General features: G+C 39.4%; 1 protein-coding gene across 1 annotated transcript in view; it reads right to left on the bottom strand.

Moving 5' to 3' along the window:
* Nucleotides 1–8217, bottom strand: part of ablim1a (actin binding LIM protein 1a) — a 73516-nt gene extending 65299 nt beyond the window's left edge. The window contains 1 exon segment of the mRNA XM_036575087.1: nt 7895–8217. Within this exon segment, the coding sequence (XP_036430980.1) occupies nt 7895–7982 (88 nt within the window). The 5' untranslated portion in view covers nt 7983–8217.
* Nucleotides 8218–19787: the final 11570 nt, after the last annotated feature.

The following is a 19787-nucleotide window of genomic DNA, read 5'->3' as shown; positions in this document are numbered from 1 at the left end:
AGTTTAACGTTATCAACAGTAGATCAGAAGCATGGTAAAAGACAATTCACCAGTCAGAGAGTAAAAAAAAAACGCTGTTCAAATATATCGCAGTGCTCACCAGAATGCTTCGCCAAGAGTTTAACTTTTGCCATTAAACACAGCCATGAAATAAACTGGATGTTGATGTTGGGAGCTATGAACATCAAACTTCTCACTGGTGAAGTCTAGGATCACCCAGTGGTATACAACATAAACATAAATAAATCAATTATAAATAAATGAGAATAGAGTGTCCTCCTGCCTTTTCACCTTAAATGGGGAACTGATATTGCTAAAACTTTGCTCTGATGTCACCCATTTCCGTGGTAACGCTGTCACTATGGAAACGCTTCTATTTCTGTATGCCACCTAGAGCGGGCAATATGACAACGTTATCGTTATCATCATAAATTATGTTACAATTTGCTTTGTTGAGCATATCACGGGTATCGTAAAGAAAGAACACACTAACTTCATGTTCCATTACAAAGTGAGTATAATCAGGCCAGTTTAATTGTATTTAGTGTAATGCAGTTTGTCATTATTATAGCGTTTTATATGTGGTACTACAGGTTCTATCTTGTCTGATCCAAATCTCAGAAAATCTCGTGAAAATGTCTTTAAGTGTTGTAATATAATATTTTGTCATATCACCCACCACTAATGCCGCCGTTGGACCGTCATGAGGCACTGAACGATGGTATTTTCAACACGAACATGTGACTGCAGCACTACAGTGAGCAGTGAACATTTCACATTATTTTGTATTTGTATTTTCAAAATTAATATGTCCAATTCCGTCTGGCATAACTTATCTCCCAAGAAGTGAGTTGTCGGAAGAAAACCTTGTATCTCCAAAATGAGAACTTTACAGGAGAAGGAAAAAACCTACTTTACTTTCAATGTAAGTCAATGGAACCAGACTTTTTTCTGAGTTGTTTTGGGCCATTTCTTTTGGTCCATTCATCATAAAATTTACACAAAATGCAACAGGTCTTTTCAAATTATGAAAAACTGAAAAACAACAAAAATTGAGATACAAGGTTTTCTTCCACCATCAGCAATATGTTGATATATCGCCCAGTTTGATATGATATGTCTCCCAAGCAGAGCATGAATTTGCTAGACGTTTTAGAAGACCTGTTACCTTAACTCAAACAGATACCCTCAAGAAGTTACTGAGCTCCCCTACCTAAACCCATCCCCCACTGTACCTGGCACCAGACTCTCCGTTAGGTAGTAGTCATCAGGGTTGATGAAGGGCAGCTGCTGCATCATGGACTGCTTGGGGATGAGGTAGAGCACCTCTGCCACACGCCCATCCTCAATAACGGACATCCGTTTGACTGAGTTCTTGCGCTTGATGCGGCTGCGGTCCACTTGCTGGCTGCGTCCGGAGCCGCATAGCTTGCCCAGGCTGTTCAGAGTGGGCAGAGAGGGCATGACTGCGGTCCACTCTTGCTTGACCCAAAGTTCTTATCCACACCTGCTTTGGTGCCTCTGGGACTACTCTTGCTCTTGGATAATGGATGCCAATGTGTTCGTCCTCCTGAGAAACTTCTGACCCAAGAGTCACCAGTGACCAACTGAAGCGATGAACTTGCAGTGATGAAAATCTCAAATTTTCACAGCAGGTTTCAAGCAAACCATCAGCAGCCTTGGGATTTAGCCTTGCAATCTTCTACGGCAAATGGCCAACCTTGGACGTAGATCACCAACTTCACTTGATCATCTTGAAGATCTTGATCTTCGACCAAATCTGGATGCTCAGTTGTCAAGTCTTGTGATCTTCCATGCGATATCTCCACTCTAGCTAGAAACTTCATATGAAAGCCAGTCTACCACATCTCATTGTCTGGGATGCACCAGGTAGGATGGTCTAAGCCCAGAGTGAGATCCACAGACTTCAGCCAGAGCAGAGGGCAAGAGGCAGCTTATGGTGTGAGATCCGCCCTAGGCTACACCATGAGCTCCTTGCCTTCCCCTAAGAGGATTAGGCCTGACGTCCACTTCGCCGATTATCTCTAAGGGTGTGATTAGGTGACGCTGGCACCATATGACACTTGACTACAGCAGTGTTGACACTAAAAAAACCTCTCTGCTCCGTAATCCGCAAATAAGAAAAGGATCATGCCTCTAAGAATATTACCAGATACCTTAACTTGTCTTTTTTTACTTCTCAGTCTTTGCCTATAAATACAGCTTGAACTGAATGTACTTGAGGCTATACTGTGATTATTACAAGTGATTGCAGTAAGCAATTACAAGCAAGACATTAGGACTATTCCTGGTTTGCGTCTCTGATTCAGGTCATACTTTGACTTGTCCAGCCTAGAACAACTATCTGATACTACTCTATTAGCTCCACACCAGCTGAGAAACATTAACTCTGACAAATCAATCTCTCTCTCACCCTTTCAAATCCTGTTGAAAGTCAGAATGTTAATAATTTTGGGGAAACATTCTGTACAGATGTGTACATGGATAGGTATGCCACACCTTGTCCTTCCATGGCTCATTAGAAGACCTGCCAGTGTTTGGACAGAGACTGTTTCGAAGTCTTCCAACACTGAGAGGCTCTGCTCACCTCCATCAACACTGCAACGACCAGCAATTGTGATCTTTTAAGGAATTTGAATCTGTCTCTGATTTAATTTAAATATTGGCTTCTCAGAACTAATTCTGAACAACACTCCCACATACAGGCCCGATCTAGTACTGAAGATATGCATTCCCGTTACACATCTGATTGGTGTGCTTAATAATAAAGTGTCATGCACTTATTGTGATAGCAGTTGCGTTCCAGCCTGAACGAGTTGATGTTCTCCACTTTCTTCACCATGTTAAGCTGTGCAGTCGGCATCCTGTATTGGCAAATGAGCAGTTAAATCTGCGTTCTCCGTGGACTTGTTTGAGAATTGGATTATGGCATACTCTATCTGCTCCCACTCTAGACATGCACACACATTCACACAAATGTCTAAAGCTATCCACAATCATGTGTAAAGTCCAGCAAATGTCCCGTTCTCTCTTGAGAGTATAAAAATAAAAGTGAAAGTCACTCGTTCTCTCACTACGATCAAATATGCTAATATCACTAGCATTATAGCTTTGAAGTTAGCTCACATTACATTGGCAAACTCTCTACAAAATGATCATTCTAAAAATAAAGATCAACACCAAAAATACTACTAACACTTAGTGTGTGCACACATGTACAAGCACTTGATGACTTCATCATCACCTTGAACATTAAAAAAACATGAAATAACACTGCTTATGCTGCAAAGTGAGAATTTCCATCAGACACAGCCTAAGTGCAAACATACTGCACCTTTTATTAATTAAAGCCTTGGCTTTGTGAGACTCATGTACATGCACGTTTCAACAACGGGTATCAGTCACTCAGTCGGTGAGTAAGTGAGACCAGCCACGCTTGTGGAGGACAGGTATGCTATGTCTCCAATGTTGGCAGAATGGCTGCATGGACCTCATCCAAGCACTAAGAGCTCTTATTTTCTGAGAGGCTCTGATTGTCTCCATCTATACTTTTGTGTGCATTTCAATCATCAAACCGATTGAAGGCAGCTGATCACTTTAATGCTCCTGCTGAAGTACCACAGCAGCTGCAGAGTTATGATAAACCACACAATTAAAAAAAGTGGTCAAATGTGATTCATTATATGAACTGTTTTATCAGAAGCCTTACTGTACACAGCAGAAGTATCACAGCGTGTGATAACAGAGAGCACAAGACTGCACCGCTCAGCAGGCCACAGCCCTTGGGACAGGCGAACTGACTGCAACACTGCACACTTGCGTGCACCGAGTAGGATTGGGTGTTTAAGCAGGATTAGGAAGATATGAACTATGTTGAGTTTTAATCTTCAAGATATCAAACATTTTCCCAAAATGATTAACATGCTGACTTTCAAAAGGATTTAGAAGAGTGTGTGTGTGTGTGTGTGTGTGTGTGAGTGAGAGAGAGAGAGAGAGAGAGAGAGAGAGATTTGTCAGAGTTAATGTTTCTCAGCTGGTGTGGAGCTTTATGAATAATAGAGCTGTTCTTCGGCCTCAGCCATGAAGCACTCTGTCTTTCTCCGACAGAGATCATTTTTTATTTATTTATTTAAAAAGAAACCCTTAGCACCTTCAGTATATGAGAGGCACTCTCTGAAAGACCCAGCAAATTCAGGCCAGCTCAAAAGTATAATCCATGCAGAGGTCCTTAATCCCACTGATTTACATTCATAATGGGTGTGGTATGGCACAGCAGTGGGAGCCCCAGGCTAACGCCAGCAAAAATACAGCTATTTGACACTGACTACTGAGAGCATGTTCACTGCTGTGCTGTTATGAAAGCCACTCGTACAGTACTGGGCAAAGGTCAGAGACCACCCTTCATTTATTTAATTTCATTTTTTAGCATCAGGGGAAAATACAGAACATTTAATCAGCAGAAAATGACACAAAAGCCTCAAAGACTACACTTTTGTTACTGCTTCCATTCTTTTCGGGAGACTCGCTTTCAGTTTTTTTCCAAGAAATCTGCTGGGATACTTTTCCACACCTCCAAAGTTCAGTCCTAGAGGTTGGTTTCATTTTCTGCTTTTCACAATCCAAGTACTTTCAATGATGTTGAGGTCTGGAGAAGGGAAAAGGAGCGGAGCAGATCTTCATGGGTGGTGTTATGGGCAGGACAATCAGTCCCCAGTTAAACATCACATTTAAGAGAAAGATAAAAAAATAGCATTTATTGCGCTTCTTTTCGGAGGAGAAAGACGAGGAGAAAAAGTCCTCCAGGTTTAATTCTTCCTAAACAGCCTATGTGAACATTAGCAATTAGCAACATTAGCAAGTGCCTTGAACACTACAACAAGCAAGCAAGCTACAGTGGTCAGGGGTACTCGACGTCCACTCCTTAAAGTTTTTTAACATCTGTGATCACAATGTAAAGGATGGTTTATATGCCAGTGAGTTAATATTTACCTTCGAGCTGAATATGCTTTAAATCGTAAATGCGAGCAAACATTTCCTCCTGTACAATCCCGTGTTCACTCTCTGGTTTACTTTTATTTGCCCTCTTTTTTGATTGGTTACCTTGTGAAAAGTGACACACGACCTCTCAATCCAAGAGGATCCACGTTGGAAAAACCAGCAAAAAATCGAAACAGTCCTCAGAGTTGTCGAGCGTTGGCACATGTCGCTGTGGAATGTCACCGCTGGTTCATGTAGCTTCATTAAAATGACTGATTCTAATTTTTGGATGCTGCCTGACGCAATGTGGCGCATCTGGTGTTCGGTGGCCTTTCACATAACAATAGCTGTGGTCACACCAGACTTGGAGCAATAATTAGGCAGTCATGCATCAGCAACAAGTGACATTACGTTGAATGAGGAGCAGTTTCTACGTTCTGTCATTTCAGAAATTAAAACACAGCAGCCTGCCCCCCTTGTTTTCTTTCAGCTCACGCTTCCAAGGTCCACTAATTCACCTAGATCAATCTCAATAGTGAAATTAGCTGCTACCGAAAGCAAATTTCTTTTTTGCAATCCTGCATCTTTTCCCTCTCAGAATGAATCCCTTTTTTTCGCCTGGGAAGTTTTGTTCAGTCTTACCACAGCTTATGAAATATGCAAAGGCACCAAATTCCAGCACCCTACTGAGTGACAGACTACAGACATTCTCACTCATCTTCTTTGCAATCTGACTGGTGATTAAAGCTGCACCATGTAAGATTTTTTGTTAAAATTTTAAAAAGTAGCGTTACTGAGTCAGGAGGAAAAAACGTGGTGGCTAAAACATGGTGAGCATGTGCTGTTATGAGTCGCCCTATAAAGCCTGAAACAATCATTTAAAATCTGAGGCGTCAGGCTGGATTTCGTGGGAGTTTTTTGGACCTCATCATGCGTCTTTATGTATTAACTTCACATACACAGGCTCAAAAAGAAGGTCCGATGTTTAAGTCTCAGCTGCAAAATCAACATTATACTAATAAAGATATGATGACAATAGTAGATAATTCACCTGCATCTTCGGAAGACACGTCCTTCACCAAGTTTTGTCTGAGTTCTCTTTGAATTCTCTTTCAGTCAGATTCATCCTCTTGGGGAAGGGTTCTGAAGCACAACCGATGCCACAAAATGTTCTTCCACACGTTGCATGCAATTACACATTTCCACCACAGAGGTCTCCAAATCCCCAAAATGACATAGTGTAGCTTTAAGTTTCCGTAGTGATTGATGTGTAATGAATTAAAAAGGTATGTAAACGTGCTCACTGAGGCTTTGGATATATCACATTAACGCTATACTCATTCATAGCATAAAATGTGGCAAAAATGCAAATTCTACAATTTCAATCGATACTATGTTACTGTAATTATTGTTGCAATTTGAATTTGATGAAAACCATCCCTAACATTTCTGTTTTTGTCATAGTTTGTCATTAAAACTAACAGAAAGAAAGAACAGACTCCTATGTGTTGATACTGAATGTAAACTGAAAGTATTTCCTTTCATAACTATGTAATCCATCTCATAATTATGTGTATATTACGTTTAAATTTGAGTATATTAAATTTAAATAGTAGATTTTGGCAAAATGTGAATAATTACTGTAGATTTCTAAGGGTTGTGGACCACGTACTGATCGCAAAACCATTCTGAAGGAGAAAATCTTTTCATAAAACAGACAGCTCAGTTTAATGAGGAATTCCATCATTCTATTTTTATTATTATTATTTTTTAATTCTGCCTAATTCCAGAATCCTATGTAAATTGGTGCATTGTATAGAAACGTTACTTTACAATGGTGGTGATGGGAACCAAGCGTCACAATGTTTACAAAAACATAACCATTTTGTTTTCCAGTGAACTTCTTACATATGTTGTAAGTTGATGATTAGTGGTAAATCTGAAAAAAATAAGGTTTTGGGGGACTATTTTGTCTTACAACAGCCTCGATGTACCTCTCTTAAAAATGCATTCATTTTAGGCCAAAAGCTGATAACAAAACTATCATAAAACAAAGTCTCAAGTGTCAAGCAACATGTTTGGGAGGTTTTTGAGAAACATTAAAAAACATTGATGTCTGGTTCCTATCACCACCCCCGATATCAAGTCTGACACGGTAGGTTTCTCTAGAAGGCTGCATTTCAAACCACTCTGAACGACTTTGTTTACACCTAACTGACATATACAGAAAGTTTGAAAAATTGTTGGAATTCCCTTTAATGTGCCATCAATCCTCGCTGTTCATTATCATTCACCACAGACTTGTACAACATCTGGACCATCCAATGCAATGAATAACCCGAGCAGGACTCTGTGCTCTGTCCTAATGTGAGTGAACAGGGCGGGGTTCAGGTTGTTTTTCATGTTTTCTGCCACATTAGCTGTCCTTAGGGGGCACACCGAGTCAAGAGAGCGGGGGTTTAGCATGCACGCTGCATCCATTCGTCTTCTGTAAATGTTGCACCCTTTTTGCTCTCAGACTGTGGCATGCTAGGCACCTCTGCTGTGCTATAAAAACCCCAGTCAGGTGTAATATTAACGCGCCGCTAATAAACAGTGAGATCGCAACGGGAAAAGACTACCGAGCGGATAAGGACAAAGCCTTTACGAGCGTGCTCCTGTTTCACCTCAGCTCCACTCCAGACTCACTAAGCCCATTCAGTCAGCTAGCATCAATCCCACTGCAGAGGCTTTGGGACAACTCCCAAGCAGAAGGGAGTACATTCACCAGCCTGAAACCAAGCTACACACGCACGACACCACACAGCATGGGCAGACAGTCATGCCAAGGACAGGCACAAAGAAAATCCGACCAGCTAGAAAGCTTCTCCAGTGAGCCAGGGAGTTTGCATCTTACCGTCCAGTCCGAAGCAGGAGGTGATTTTCTGGGCATAGTTGCACAGGCCGTCGTATTGAGGCTGCTGCGCTGCACTCCTTTCCCCCATCTCTGCTGACACCCACCCTCACTCGCTCTCACACGCTCACAGGACGGCCCTGCCAGGTCATTCCAAGGATCCGCGCTCATCAATAATGCAGCCGCATGCACTGTTTCTTGCACATGCATGCGTGCACTTTGAAAAAGTGCTGAGGCGGAGGGTCCTTGCCGTCCGCGTGTGAGCTCTAGTGCCCGAAACTGGGAGGAGGAGACAGACTTAGTTTACCGCAGCAATGGTAAAGACAAGAGAGTGAAGATGCAGCAGTCTTACAGGTAGAGTCCGGCAGCCCTTTACAGGAGGAGGGCGGGGCCTTTACAGGAAACACAGTGCTAATGCTACACTATTGACCCACCTTCACAGACACACAGTGTGAAATATGGGAAATGGATGTAAGCATTAGTGACTCCTGAAGGAACCTGACTCTGTCTGACTGGCACAAAAGCCACCACAGTCTTGTTTAAAGAACCTCTAATGGTAAGTGGTGGTAATCCTACCTCGTGGTCAATACCTATATGGATCATTCTACTGAAATAGTTTAAACTGGTCCCCCAAAAACAATAAATAAATACAACCCCAATTACAAAAAAGTTGGGATGCTGTGTAAAATGTAAATAAATATAAATAAAAACAGAATGCAATGATTTGCAAATCTCATAGACCTATATTTTATTCACAGTAGAACATAGAACACGTATCAGATGTTGAAAGTGAGACATTTTACCATTTCATGAAAAATATTAACTCATTTAGAACTTGATGGCAGCAACGCATCTCAAAAAAGTTGGGACAGCGCCGTGTCTACCATTGTGTAGCATCCCCTCTTCTTTTAACAACAGGCCAGTTCAGCACCCGGACTCTTCTTCTGCGAAGCCATGCTGTTGTGATGGATTCAGTATGTGGTTTAGCATTGTCTTGCTGAAATATTTAAGGCCTTCCCTGAAAAAGACGTTCTCTGGACGAGAGCATATGTTGTTCTAAAACATCTATATACTGTTCAGCATTGATAGAGCCTTTCCAGATGTGTAAGCTGCCCACGTCATAGGCACCAATGCAACCTCATACCATCAGAGATGAAGGTCCCTCTCCTCTTGAGTCTGCAGGACACGGCATCCGTGGTTTATAAAAAGAATTTCAAGTTTTGATTCATCTGACCACAGAACAGTTTTCCAATTCACCTCAGTCGGTTTTAAATGAGCTTTGGCCCACAGAAGACGGCAGCGTTTCTGGATCGTGTTGACATATGTCTTCTTCTTTGCATGATACAGCTTTAACTTGCATTTGTGGATTGCACGGCGAACTGTGTTCACAGACAATGATTTCTGGAAGTGTTCCTGAGCCCATGCAGTGATTTCCAGTACAGAATCATGCCTGTTTTTAATGCAATGTCGCTTGAGGGCCCGAAGATCATGAGCATCCAATACTGACCATCGGCCTTGTCCCTTGTGTCAGGGATTTCTCCAGATTCTCTGAATCTTTTGATGATATTATGTACTGTAGATGGTGGGATATCCAAAGTCTTTGCAATTTTACGTGAGGAAAATTTTTCTGAAATTGTTCCACAATTTTTCTACGCAGTTTATTGCAGATTGGTGACCCTCTCCCCACCTTTGCTTCTTTACTTTTTTGAGCTGCGTTTTTGCCATCAAGTTCTAAATACGTTAATAATCCGGGTGCTGAACTGGCCTGTTGTTAAAAGAAGAGGGGATGCTACACAATGGTAGACACGGCGCTGTCCCAACTTTTTTGAGATGCGTTGCTGCCATCAAGTTCTAAATGAGTTAATATTTTTCATGAAATGGTAAAATGTCTCACTTTCAACATCTGATACGTGTTCTATGTTCTACTGTGAATAAAATATGGGTCTATGAGATTTGCAAATCATTGCATTCTGTTTTTATTTACATTTTACATATTTAATTGGGGTTGTAAATAAAAAGGCATGAACAAAGTATTCAGACATTAGATATATTACTATTTAAAACCAAGAAATAAACTGAGACAGTAATAAGATAAATATTTACAAAACCATCATTTACAGGTTACTTTCTATTGGTGCTGGCATTTCCAAACCCTAACCACTAAATTTACACCTGTGAAAATAATTCCTAAACTTGTTCAATATTTTTATACTTTTTAAATGTTTTTTTAAGATCTCTCTAATTTTCTAATTTCTAATTTATTTATAAGGTGAGGTTGAAAGATAAACATAAGTTTGACGCAACCAGACTGGTCAGACACGTGGTTAAAATAGACTCCAATAGACTTTCAAAAGAGACAGAGTCGAAAAACAGGCCAGGTCAAAACCAGAAACATCCAAATGAACATAACAGAGATAATTCAAGCAAACAAATGAAAAGGCTAAAGACAAAATGGTAAAGTCTAAAAATACAGGAAACCGGTGCAGCACACAGTATAACAAAATCAAGAAATAACACTCTATTTAAAGTCCCTAAACAGGTCATAATAATCAGACACAGGTGCTACACATCAATACTATAGCAAGGAAGTACAGTGACTGGTTGGTGCTGGTGGTGAGACTTTCACCTGTCCTGGGGGAGGCATGTGATCTCCCAGGGGGTTCTGGGAAGTCCTTAACGAAAGCAAGGTCTGAGGGATGCGTGACAATGAGTATAATTTTTAAATAAAAAACTTCATGTCGCTACCGAAACACAAAGAGTTTTAGAGCTTATTTTAGCCACACCCCTACATTTTACAGCAGGAAGTGAGGCTGCATCCCTGTCCCTCATGGCCACATGGTGAGCAGTTAAATCCTATTGTTTTGACGGAAATGCGTGCCAAAGTCTGTAAATCAGTATGGAACATTAGAACTGTCACTACCAAAACACATTTTCAGCAATTAAGTAAACTTTTTTGTGTTTTAATAAAAATTATTATAATTTTATGTGTCTACAACTGTTCAAAGCTGCGTTTGATAGTCATGTACTGGCTAGCATTTTTGAGTTTTACTTAAAAAATAGCTAAAATTGTCACTACCGAAACAGCCACTCCAGAAACATTTGGCTAAGTTTCAGTAGTGTTATGATTGTTGTGTTAAATATAAACATCATTAAGGTATAGAGTGGGGGCTGGAGAGCTCCTAATAAGCTAGCTAATACTTAGCTAATAATTTTAGCTTAAGTACTAAATGCTAATAAATAAGTAAAACCTACTAAAATACTAAATAAAAAACACTTGGCCTCTCAGTGCTCCAACTCACAGTACATCTTCCCTCTGCAGAAACAAATCTGACTAAATGAATAAAGGAAACTCAATAAAATGGAAGGTCAAAGTAAGAGGTTTTGTTATTACAAACAGGTTCTGGTCAGCAGTTTTATAGCTTTGCTCATGGCTTTTATGGCTTTGATCATCTGGAACACTTTACAGCACACACAAAACGGTAATATCAAGCAACTCTGGCAAAAGGCTATGCAATTAATAACGTGCCCTAGAGCAGGGTTTCTCAAACTGTGCTCCTCGGACCACCAGTGAGCCGTGAAGCACCCTCTGACTGTACACAGGGGGAGGCAGCAGTTCATAGTGGGCCAGTAACATCACTTTGTCATAAAAACATAAGTGGAAAAAAGTTTAACTTAATAACTAAAAATCTAAGAATCAAATTATAACCGTTATAATATTAATAGAGACGTACAAATACGCAGATATCAAGTAAGATCGATTATTGTTGCTGACTGTGACAGCACTAATCCAAAAGCCCAGTTGAGCGGAGTGTGGTTAGTGTTCAGATGAGGCACTAAAACCCTCAAAACTAAAGAGATCAAATGATTCCTCCTTTGGGGAAAGCCAGTGGAGTATTTTCAGTGAAAATATGATGGACTGCAGCTCCAGATATTAGTCCACATCTATATTTCTATTCTTTTTTTCTTTTCTTTTTTAATATCACTACAGCCATATGTTTTTTAAACAGTGTTTTTTTAACATAACCGCAAATATTGCAACTCTACTGACAACCACAATAGATGATCTGATCTTTTCAGGCCTTAATTCTCAGGTTTTCAGTGTTAGCACTGAAGAAAAGGTTGGGAACCCCTGCCCCACAGCGTCAACAGAACGTTCTTTATGCTTTTAGTTTTTTGTTTTTTTTCCAGCAGAAGCCGAACAGTCTGATAGCAGCCACGACACTTCCTTTCAGAAGGTGAGTAAGTGCTGATAATCACGGCCCTCATGCTCTTCTCAGGTTGTCAATTCTGCACCACTAGACATCGATTTGTGATCCACAAATGTGCCCTCAAACTGCCCTCCGGAAATAAACAACTGTCTCTGTTTCGACTGCAGTCCTCTCTGGCTCCCTGCATTTGCTTTACATCTCTACCATCAGCACCTTGTCCGTCTCAGTCCAGCAGCCAGACGGTTACAGGACTGCATCATCTGAGCAGTTGTGTGGTGTGACAGACCTCAGGCTTAGATCTAAGTGATTAGATCAAGGTGATTAAGCCTGCAGATCCAGGGGTGGGGAACGGGGGCTGGAGTTGATAAGTTTCTCTACAATGAACCATTTAACTTCACAAAATACTCTCAATGACTTTGTTTACATCCCATTGATTGAATTATTATTATTATTATTATTATTGTTATGTGGTTTTGTGAAACTGAGCCTTATGAATGATTTCAAATTCTGTGAAAGACAAAATCACAAGTGCCAAATGTGACAAATTAGCCATTGCAGCTTCTACGAAAGTGTCCATCTGCACCCTGAAGAAGGCGTTGCTGCTGCTACTGTGCTGTGGCCTGTATGCCCATCACTATATGGATCAGTTGTTTTTCTTTTGAGAGTTTCTATGCAGAAAATAAAGCAGGTTGTGACTTTTGGACATTAGAGTGCTTTGTTTTTTCTGGTTCAACCACTGCATTACTCTGTAGCAAAGAGCACCTTCACTATTTATTACATTTGGTGGTAATGCTTTGTTTTACAGTCTCTTAAGTCCTAGATATTAACCAGGTAAGTGTGAGGTACAGAGTCCATGGTCCTTGGTAATTAGTTTGGGCAACATAATAGTGAGTTCCAAAACAGTCTGGCCACTAAAATGCCCAACAGGTTCTAGATATTAACTGGATAAGCATGTGGTACAAACTCCACAGCACTGTGTAATTATTCTGGGTAAAAAAGTCTCGGCTAGTTATATAGCGTAAAAAGACTGTATACAAATAAAGTACAGGGCAATTGTATCTACTTGTTTATTACCTATAAAGGATTCTGAATCAGGGCTGTAAAAGAAGGCAATAAGTATTACTGTGGTTTAGTGAGTTCCTATCATTTATTTCAGAAAACTATGTCTCTCTTTTACGGCATAAAACTTACCACTACTTGAAAGTAGAGGTGGGCAATACGGCAAAAATATTACATCATGATGCTTCAAGACATTTTAAAGATACATGATATGCATCTCGACATTTAGTGTTTCTAAGAAGTTTGAACAGACAAAATAGAACCTGTAGTACCACACTCTCAGAAAAAAATGTCACTGGGCCAGGACCCCTCCTGTCACTGGGGTGGGACCCTGAAGGGTACATCTCAGTACCTTTAGTGAGGGAACATAAGTTGTATTGACTCCACACACCCCGTCTCGTCTCCAGGCTTTTTATTTTATTGTTCTGTTTTAAATTATTTGGTTATGAAAAGGTACTAATATGTACTTTTCACCTGGAAAAACTCATTTAAGGTTCACAACTGGACCTTAAAACCACTGTTTTACAAACATTTACATTGTTTGTATCTTGATAAACGAAAAACGTACCTGGACAGAACCTTTATTTCTAACAGTGCACATATAAAAATATAATAATAAGAAGAAAAAGAATAATAAACATAATGACTTTAATCAATGTTTTACAAATTGCACTGCACTAAATGCAATGAAACAGGTTTAATTATACTCACTTTATAATGAAACATGCAGTTAGTGTGTTCTTTACGTACTGATGATACCCATGATATACCCAGAAAAGCATACAGTGACTGAATTTATCACGATAACGATTATTATCATCATATTGCCCTCTCCTCTGATTTACTTTCTTGCTTAAAGATTACAGTGAAATTTAGTGAGTATGTTTATACTGACCACCTTTTTATTCCAAGTATGAGATATTTTGCGATGTCCTTTATCAGTTTAATACATAGAATCTGTTACACATTCAAATGTAATTTAGTCTTGGTACTTATCATCATTTCACCCATAATAAACACAAAGCACTCCACACTTACCTAGTTAATATCTACAACCTGCAAGGCATTTCAGTGCAATTTAGCTAAACTGCCACAGAACTTATCATTATGTTACCCAAAATAATTATCTAGTACTTTAGAGTTTGTACACTCAAATGGATAATACCTAGAACTGTGGACTGTAAAAGTAACCCATATGTTACAACCAAACAATATGGGTAACAACATATATGTTTAGACTGTAAGAGTCATAAGATACGGGTGTACAGCAAATATATTACAATATTTCAAGGCATTTTCACCATACACAATATGCATCACCATATTTAGCTCTTCTGAGATTTAATAAGTTGGAACAAACAAGATAGAGCCTGTAAATATATATAATAATATAACATATATAAAAAACTAAAATAATAATAAAAAATAATAATAATAATAATCTTATAACTACAATGATTTTTATTCAACTGCACTGTATGAAATCCAGTTAAACAGGCCTAATTATGCTCACTTCGTAATGAAAGTCAGAGTTCTTTAAATACTGATGATATCCACGACATACAGTAACAGTAAAATACCGTCATATTGCCCACCTTTACTGTAACATTTCTGCATCTATTCATGGATCTAAATGAGGATAAAGCATTAGCTGCACTCTCTGCTAACTTGCTGGCAGAGCTCTGAGGCACACCCTTATCACAGTGATGAACTGGCTTCTAACACTCATAACCTTTGCTCGCTCTCCCATGCGCTCTCTCTCTCTCTGTCTCCTCTAACAGGGGGTGACAACTATTTAGTACCATCCAGATCATGGGGTGTGAGTGGAGGGAGAGTCCAGTTGTCTTAGCTCAAACAGAGATGAGTGAAAACTAAGTGAACTGCTGCTACGACGAGCCGGGCAGATCGTGTGCGCTGAGCTCCACTAAATAAAGTGCCATGCAGACTATGAGAGCGGGGCTGTATGAAAGAGACTTTTACTGAGGCGAAACATGCAAAGCTCCTAAAGATCTGTAGTGCATCACCCCCAAGCTATTTACCCCCAAACTAGCAAATTAGTGCTGGATGGTATTTCATCTATACTGGCAAGAAGCTGCATGGCTAAAGTCCTGGTCTTCATGATCTAAAAATATTTACTCATTTTATTCAGTTATTCCATCGAAAACAGTCAAACTGATCTCATCACGAAAACATTTAGATCGGGATTTACAGTTAGTCAGACGTGTGTGCACATCTTCATTGTGTTGTTTTGGCAACTTACAAGCTGTTGGGCTGATTGTCTTGTCGTGTCTTGTCTCTTTGCTACCTTTTTTTTAAATGGATATATGTGCTGCTGTTCGGTTCCTCAGCTATAGATGCTGTTTTAACTTACCCGCTCCCACAAGATTTCATCCCGCTCCTGGCTGCTCCTGCAAGATTTCAACCTGCTCCTGGCTGCTCTTGCAAGATTTCATCCCATTTCTGGGCGCTCCCGCAAAATTTCATTCCGCTCCTGCAAGACTTCAGCCCGCTCCCGGCCACTACTGCAAGATTTTTATCCCACTTTCAGGGTAGTTTGATCTGAAATGGTTCATTTGTAGAGAAACCTACAGACTCCTACACGTGTCTTTTGAGTTTTTAGATCTAACGTTTATGGTGGTAAAATAGTGGGAAATCTGGGAAAAAAAAGAGTTTCGTTGGGGACTATTTTGCCTTAGAACACCCTTCATGTATCCCTCCACCATGAATGGATTAAAATAAATTGCTTAAAACGTTTCAGGCCACAGCTGTACAAAACTACCATCAGGCAGCGTATTAATAACTATTTTGTTTAACTCTCTGTGAGGGAGCTTTTAGAGGTGGACGTCTGGTTCCTATCGCCACCACTGTGAACATACCAAACCACTCTGAATGACTTTGGATACAATTTAACCATTTAATTATGCAGAAATTTTGAAAAATCAGCGGAGATTTCTTTTGGTTCGATTATTTTGGTCTGATCCAGAGTTCCACAGAGACAAGTGTCTGGAGGAACTACTCACCAACAGTGGAATACAGACAGAATAAACATGTTCTTTTCATTTCTCCGCTACAGCACAACGCATAAGGTCCTGTGAGAGCATGCCGTCCTATTGGCTAATTCAAACAGCGCCATCTGCAGGTTCTACACAGATGGTAAAAATCCACGCAGCAGCAGGTGAGCAGCACCATCTGGGCTAGAAGACGCTCATCACTGCCATTAGCTGTTGCCATTATCAGTCTAGGCTGAATGACACGATAAAAATGACTGTTGGTATCAAAGCAGCTCTGAATATCCAGCTTGTGTCCTGAATTCCCATCTTAAGCTATTCTATAACCAAGCCGGGCGTAGTTTACCACTTTTTAATGACCACAGTTCGAGGTACGAACAATATGGTTCTCTTTTTTAATTCAGAGGATTAGATTTAGTCAGCTGTGTGGATGTGACGTGTTTCCACGTTAATTTCCACGTTTAACAACACTTTAATTAAGACTGAGTCAAGTGAAAGACAGCAATTTTAATTTGAGCAGTTATTTTCAGCACATGGAGGCAAACTAGACACTTCTTTCAGACTGCTCACAACGTATGTGCGGGAAAAAATACAATTCCCATAATTCCCATAAAGCTTTGCTATTAATGTAAACTTTTTTCCTCAATTTTTTTTTTTTTTTTTGAATGTTGGTTCAGGGTTTTCTATTACTCTGTTATTATCTATTATTCTATTACTATAAACATTACAACGCTAAAAAAAAACGCTTTAAAACATTAAAAAAATACAGGACAGTATACAGGACAAATAAGCTGATCTTACGCAGCTAATTTAACCCCTCGTGAAGGGTTTGTTGATAATATGTTGAATTTGTTTCAGGTGTGTCAGAGCAGGAAAAACACTAAAACGTGCTGTAGACAATCCAGGTCCCGTCAAGATCGAGTAAACAGTGATGCAGAGTGTCGCAGTGAGCATCAAACACTCACCTCTCGCAGACATAGCAGGAGCTCCGAGACGGTTAACAGGACTGGAGATTCCCCGCCGGAGCTAAGCTGTGTCCCCGCGTGTCCGCGGTAACGTTACTTCTCCACGGACGTTCATAGCGAAAGTGCCAACCTGACATTTCAACAAGCCGAGGCAACGATGCTTGGGCGTGTCCTCGCAAGCGCTCCTGGGAAATGAAGTTCGCGCAAGCAGCCAGGACTCCGTTGCAGCGATAGCCAAAGCAACAGCTGGAATGAGGTTTTATGGGACAGCAGTGACCCAAAAATAGAAAGTGGTTCAATGTCAAGAGCGTCGCCCCCTCAAGTCCCTCCTGTTGGCAATGAGCATGTTAGCCTGCATGTCAGAAAATGCTTGAAGGAACAGCCAGCTGAAAGAAAAAGTTTTTCTTTTATTGTTTTTTTTTTTTTTATATAGGCTGTATCTGATATATGGCCATATATATGCACGTATATCATGTCCAGTCATGTATTTCAAAAATAAACGAAATGTATTGTGTACGTTTAGTGGACATTTGTGCTTAATATCTGTTGTTAGGTGAGTGAACACATATGTATAAAACCTGTAGCCACAGTTCTAATTGTTACTATTTTACCTGTTTGCTTTTAAATATTAATTTATTGAAATTTTTCAGTGAACGATATTTTCATTTATTTCATGCTGAATGTTTTTATCGCATTTTATACTAGCTTTTACTTTAGGAAGTGCGTGGAAGAAAGAAGAAGCATGTCTAAATATTCTTATTTTAAAAATATGACAAAAGTTAAACATATTTCATATCTGTTGAGCTATTTACCTGAGTAATATATCTCATCCATATGTGAATGTTTTCTATCAAATATTGTTAAATACATGTGTTACACAAATGTATGTTGATATATGGCTGAAATACATGCTCAATATCTGAAAATGGCCAATTTCAAATAATTTGGCATGTATGTCACATATATGTCCATATGTGACAAATACGGGTTGGATATAAGGAAAATCCATTAATGCTAATATATGTCATAAATGTGAAATCCATATATTGCCATACTGTATATCAGATTTGAAAATGGCTTCTAGGAACTCTAAAATATTGCTGATAAGAAGAAAATATGTCATTATGGATGGAAGCATCTTACAATAAGACCTGATAAGGAGCTCAATGCACAAAGTCTTATAACTTGCTGTAACTATTTTTCTGCTCTGCGCTCGGTGGACTGTTGTGGGTGTGATGAGTCTATACAAACTCATTAGGCCGTTCAATCCCATTAAAATTTCAAGAGTTGATTCAGCACAATAATCACAATTCCAAAAACCAAGACATAGATGAGGGCATATGGCAAAAATGTACAATATTTTGTGCAACATTACTTTATCAGGGAAGTTTGGAGCACTAATGCTAGCTACACTAGCTGAACAATGTGCTAGCTATAAACTCAAGTGCACTTATTTTAGTGAGTAGAACAAACTCAAAAACACAAGCAATGGGAGAATACGGGGCAGAGTTACCCAGAATTCCTAGCAAATTGGTTGACTTCTGTTTTTTATATCTTATTTTTCCTTCAGATGTTGTTTTGGAAGAAACAACACATTCACATGTTATATATGGGCTCAATGCAAGTTTGGGTGCACTTTACATGTTTTAGGTATGTTAACTATAAAATGGGTCTCTGCTGAGTTCTCAGTGTGGTTGTAACATAACAAAATAATGATGCAGTAACTGCCAACTCGTTTTTTCTGAACACAGTTGTTGGAGTGTGTAACTTTGAAGAAATTTTCTTTTACATTACAGCTCGTGATCATTAAAATTATGTGAATGTCATGGAAATTCAGACATTAAATATTGATGTAGTTACTTGTGCAACAGTGCACTTATACTTTGTTAAACTTAAGAGTCTGAGTGTATTTAACTCCATGTATAATTTCAGACAACTTTAAATACTGAGTTTGAGAACTTACTTCATTTGAGGCAACGAGTTACCTCTAATATTTTGAGTAAACATAATTTATCAGGGTTTACAGTGTTTGACTAAAAGCAAATTTTTCCTTTTACTTTGTCTAAAGTCTCCCAGTCCTAGTATAGCCAGAGTACTAGCTGATTGGCGAATAGATAAATAACAATTTAATGAATCTTAAATATTCCTTCATAATTTACACAACCTCATACATGTAATTGTTTTTATGTGATCTTAAAACTGACCTTTTCTTCGTCTTATTATTTCAAGTCCCTGGTCATATTAAGCCTGATTCACCACACTATAACATTTAAACAACAATAATCATGTTTTCCCTGTAATCTTTGATTGGTAGAATGATGTGCCTCTAAAACGTCATCTGATTTCTGATTACGTTCCCAGCAGGTGGGAACAATAATATTAACAAATAATATCATGTCTAACGTCCCCCTTCCTCCACTGCCGCCTCCCATTGAGAGAAAACGCTCTCTGAGAGACCCTAGTAATCCCTGATACTGTGTTTTTTGTATAGTTCAATGGTTGACATGCACGGGTCATAAGAGTGGTTTGGTTTGAAAAAGTTCACTGTGGAGAAACTTAACAGTTTACAGTTTTTTTCTACCCCTAACATCAGCCGTCCCCCAATATCGGCCACTTGCGCGTATTGCGCATGTCATCTCTCTCTCTCCGCCAATTG

Source organism: Colossoma macropomum, unplaced genomic scaffold (genome assembly GCF_904425465.1).
Source record: "Colossoma macropomum unplaced genomic scaffold, Colossoma_macropomum, whole genome shotgun sequence".
Taxonomy (NCBI): domain Eukaryota; kingdom Metazoa; phylum Chordata; class Actinopteri; order Characiformes; family Serrasalmidae; genus Colossoma; species Colossoma macropomum.
The sequence above is the reverse complement of the archived record's forward strand: the minus strand, read 5'-3'. Positions and strand labels throughout refer to the sequence as shown.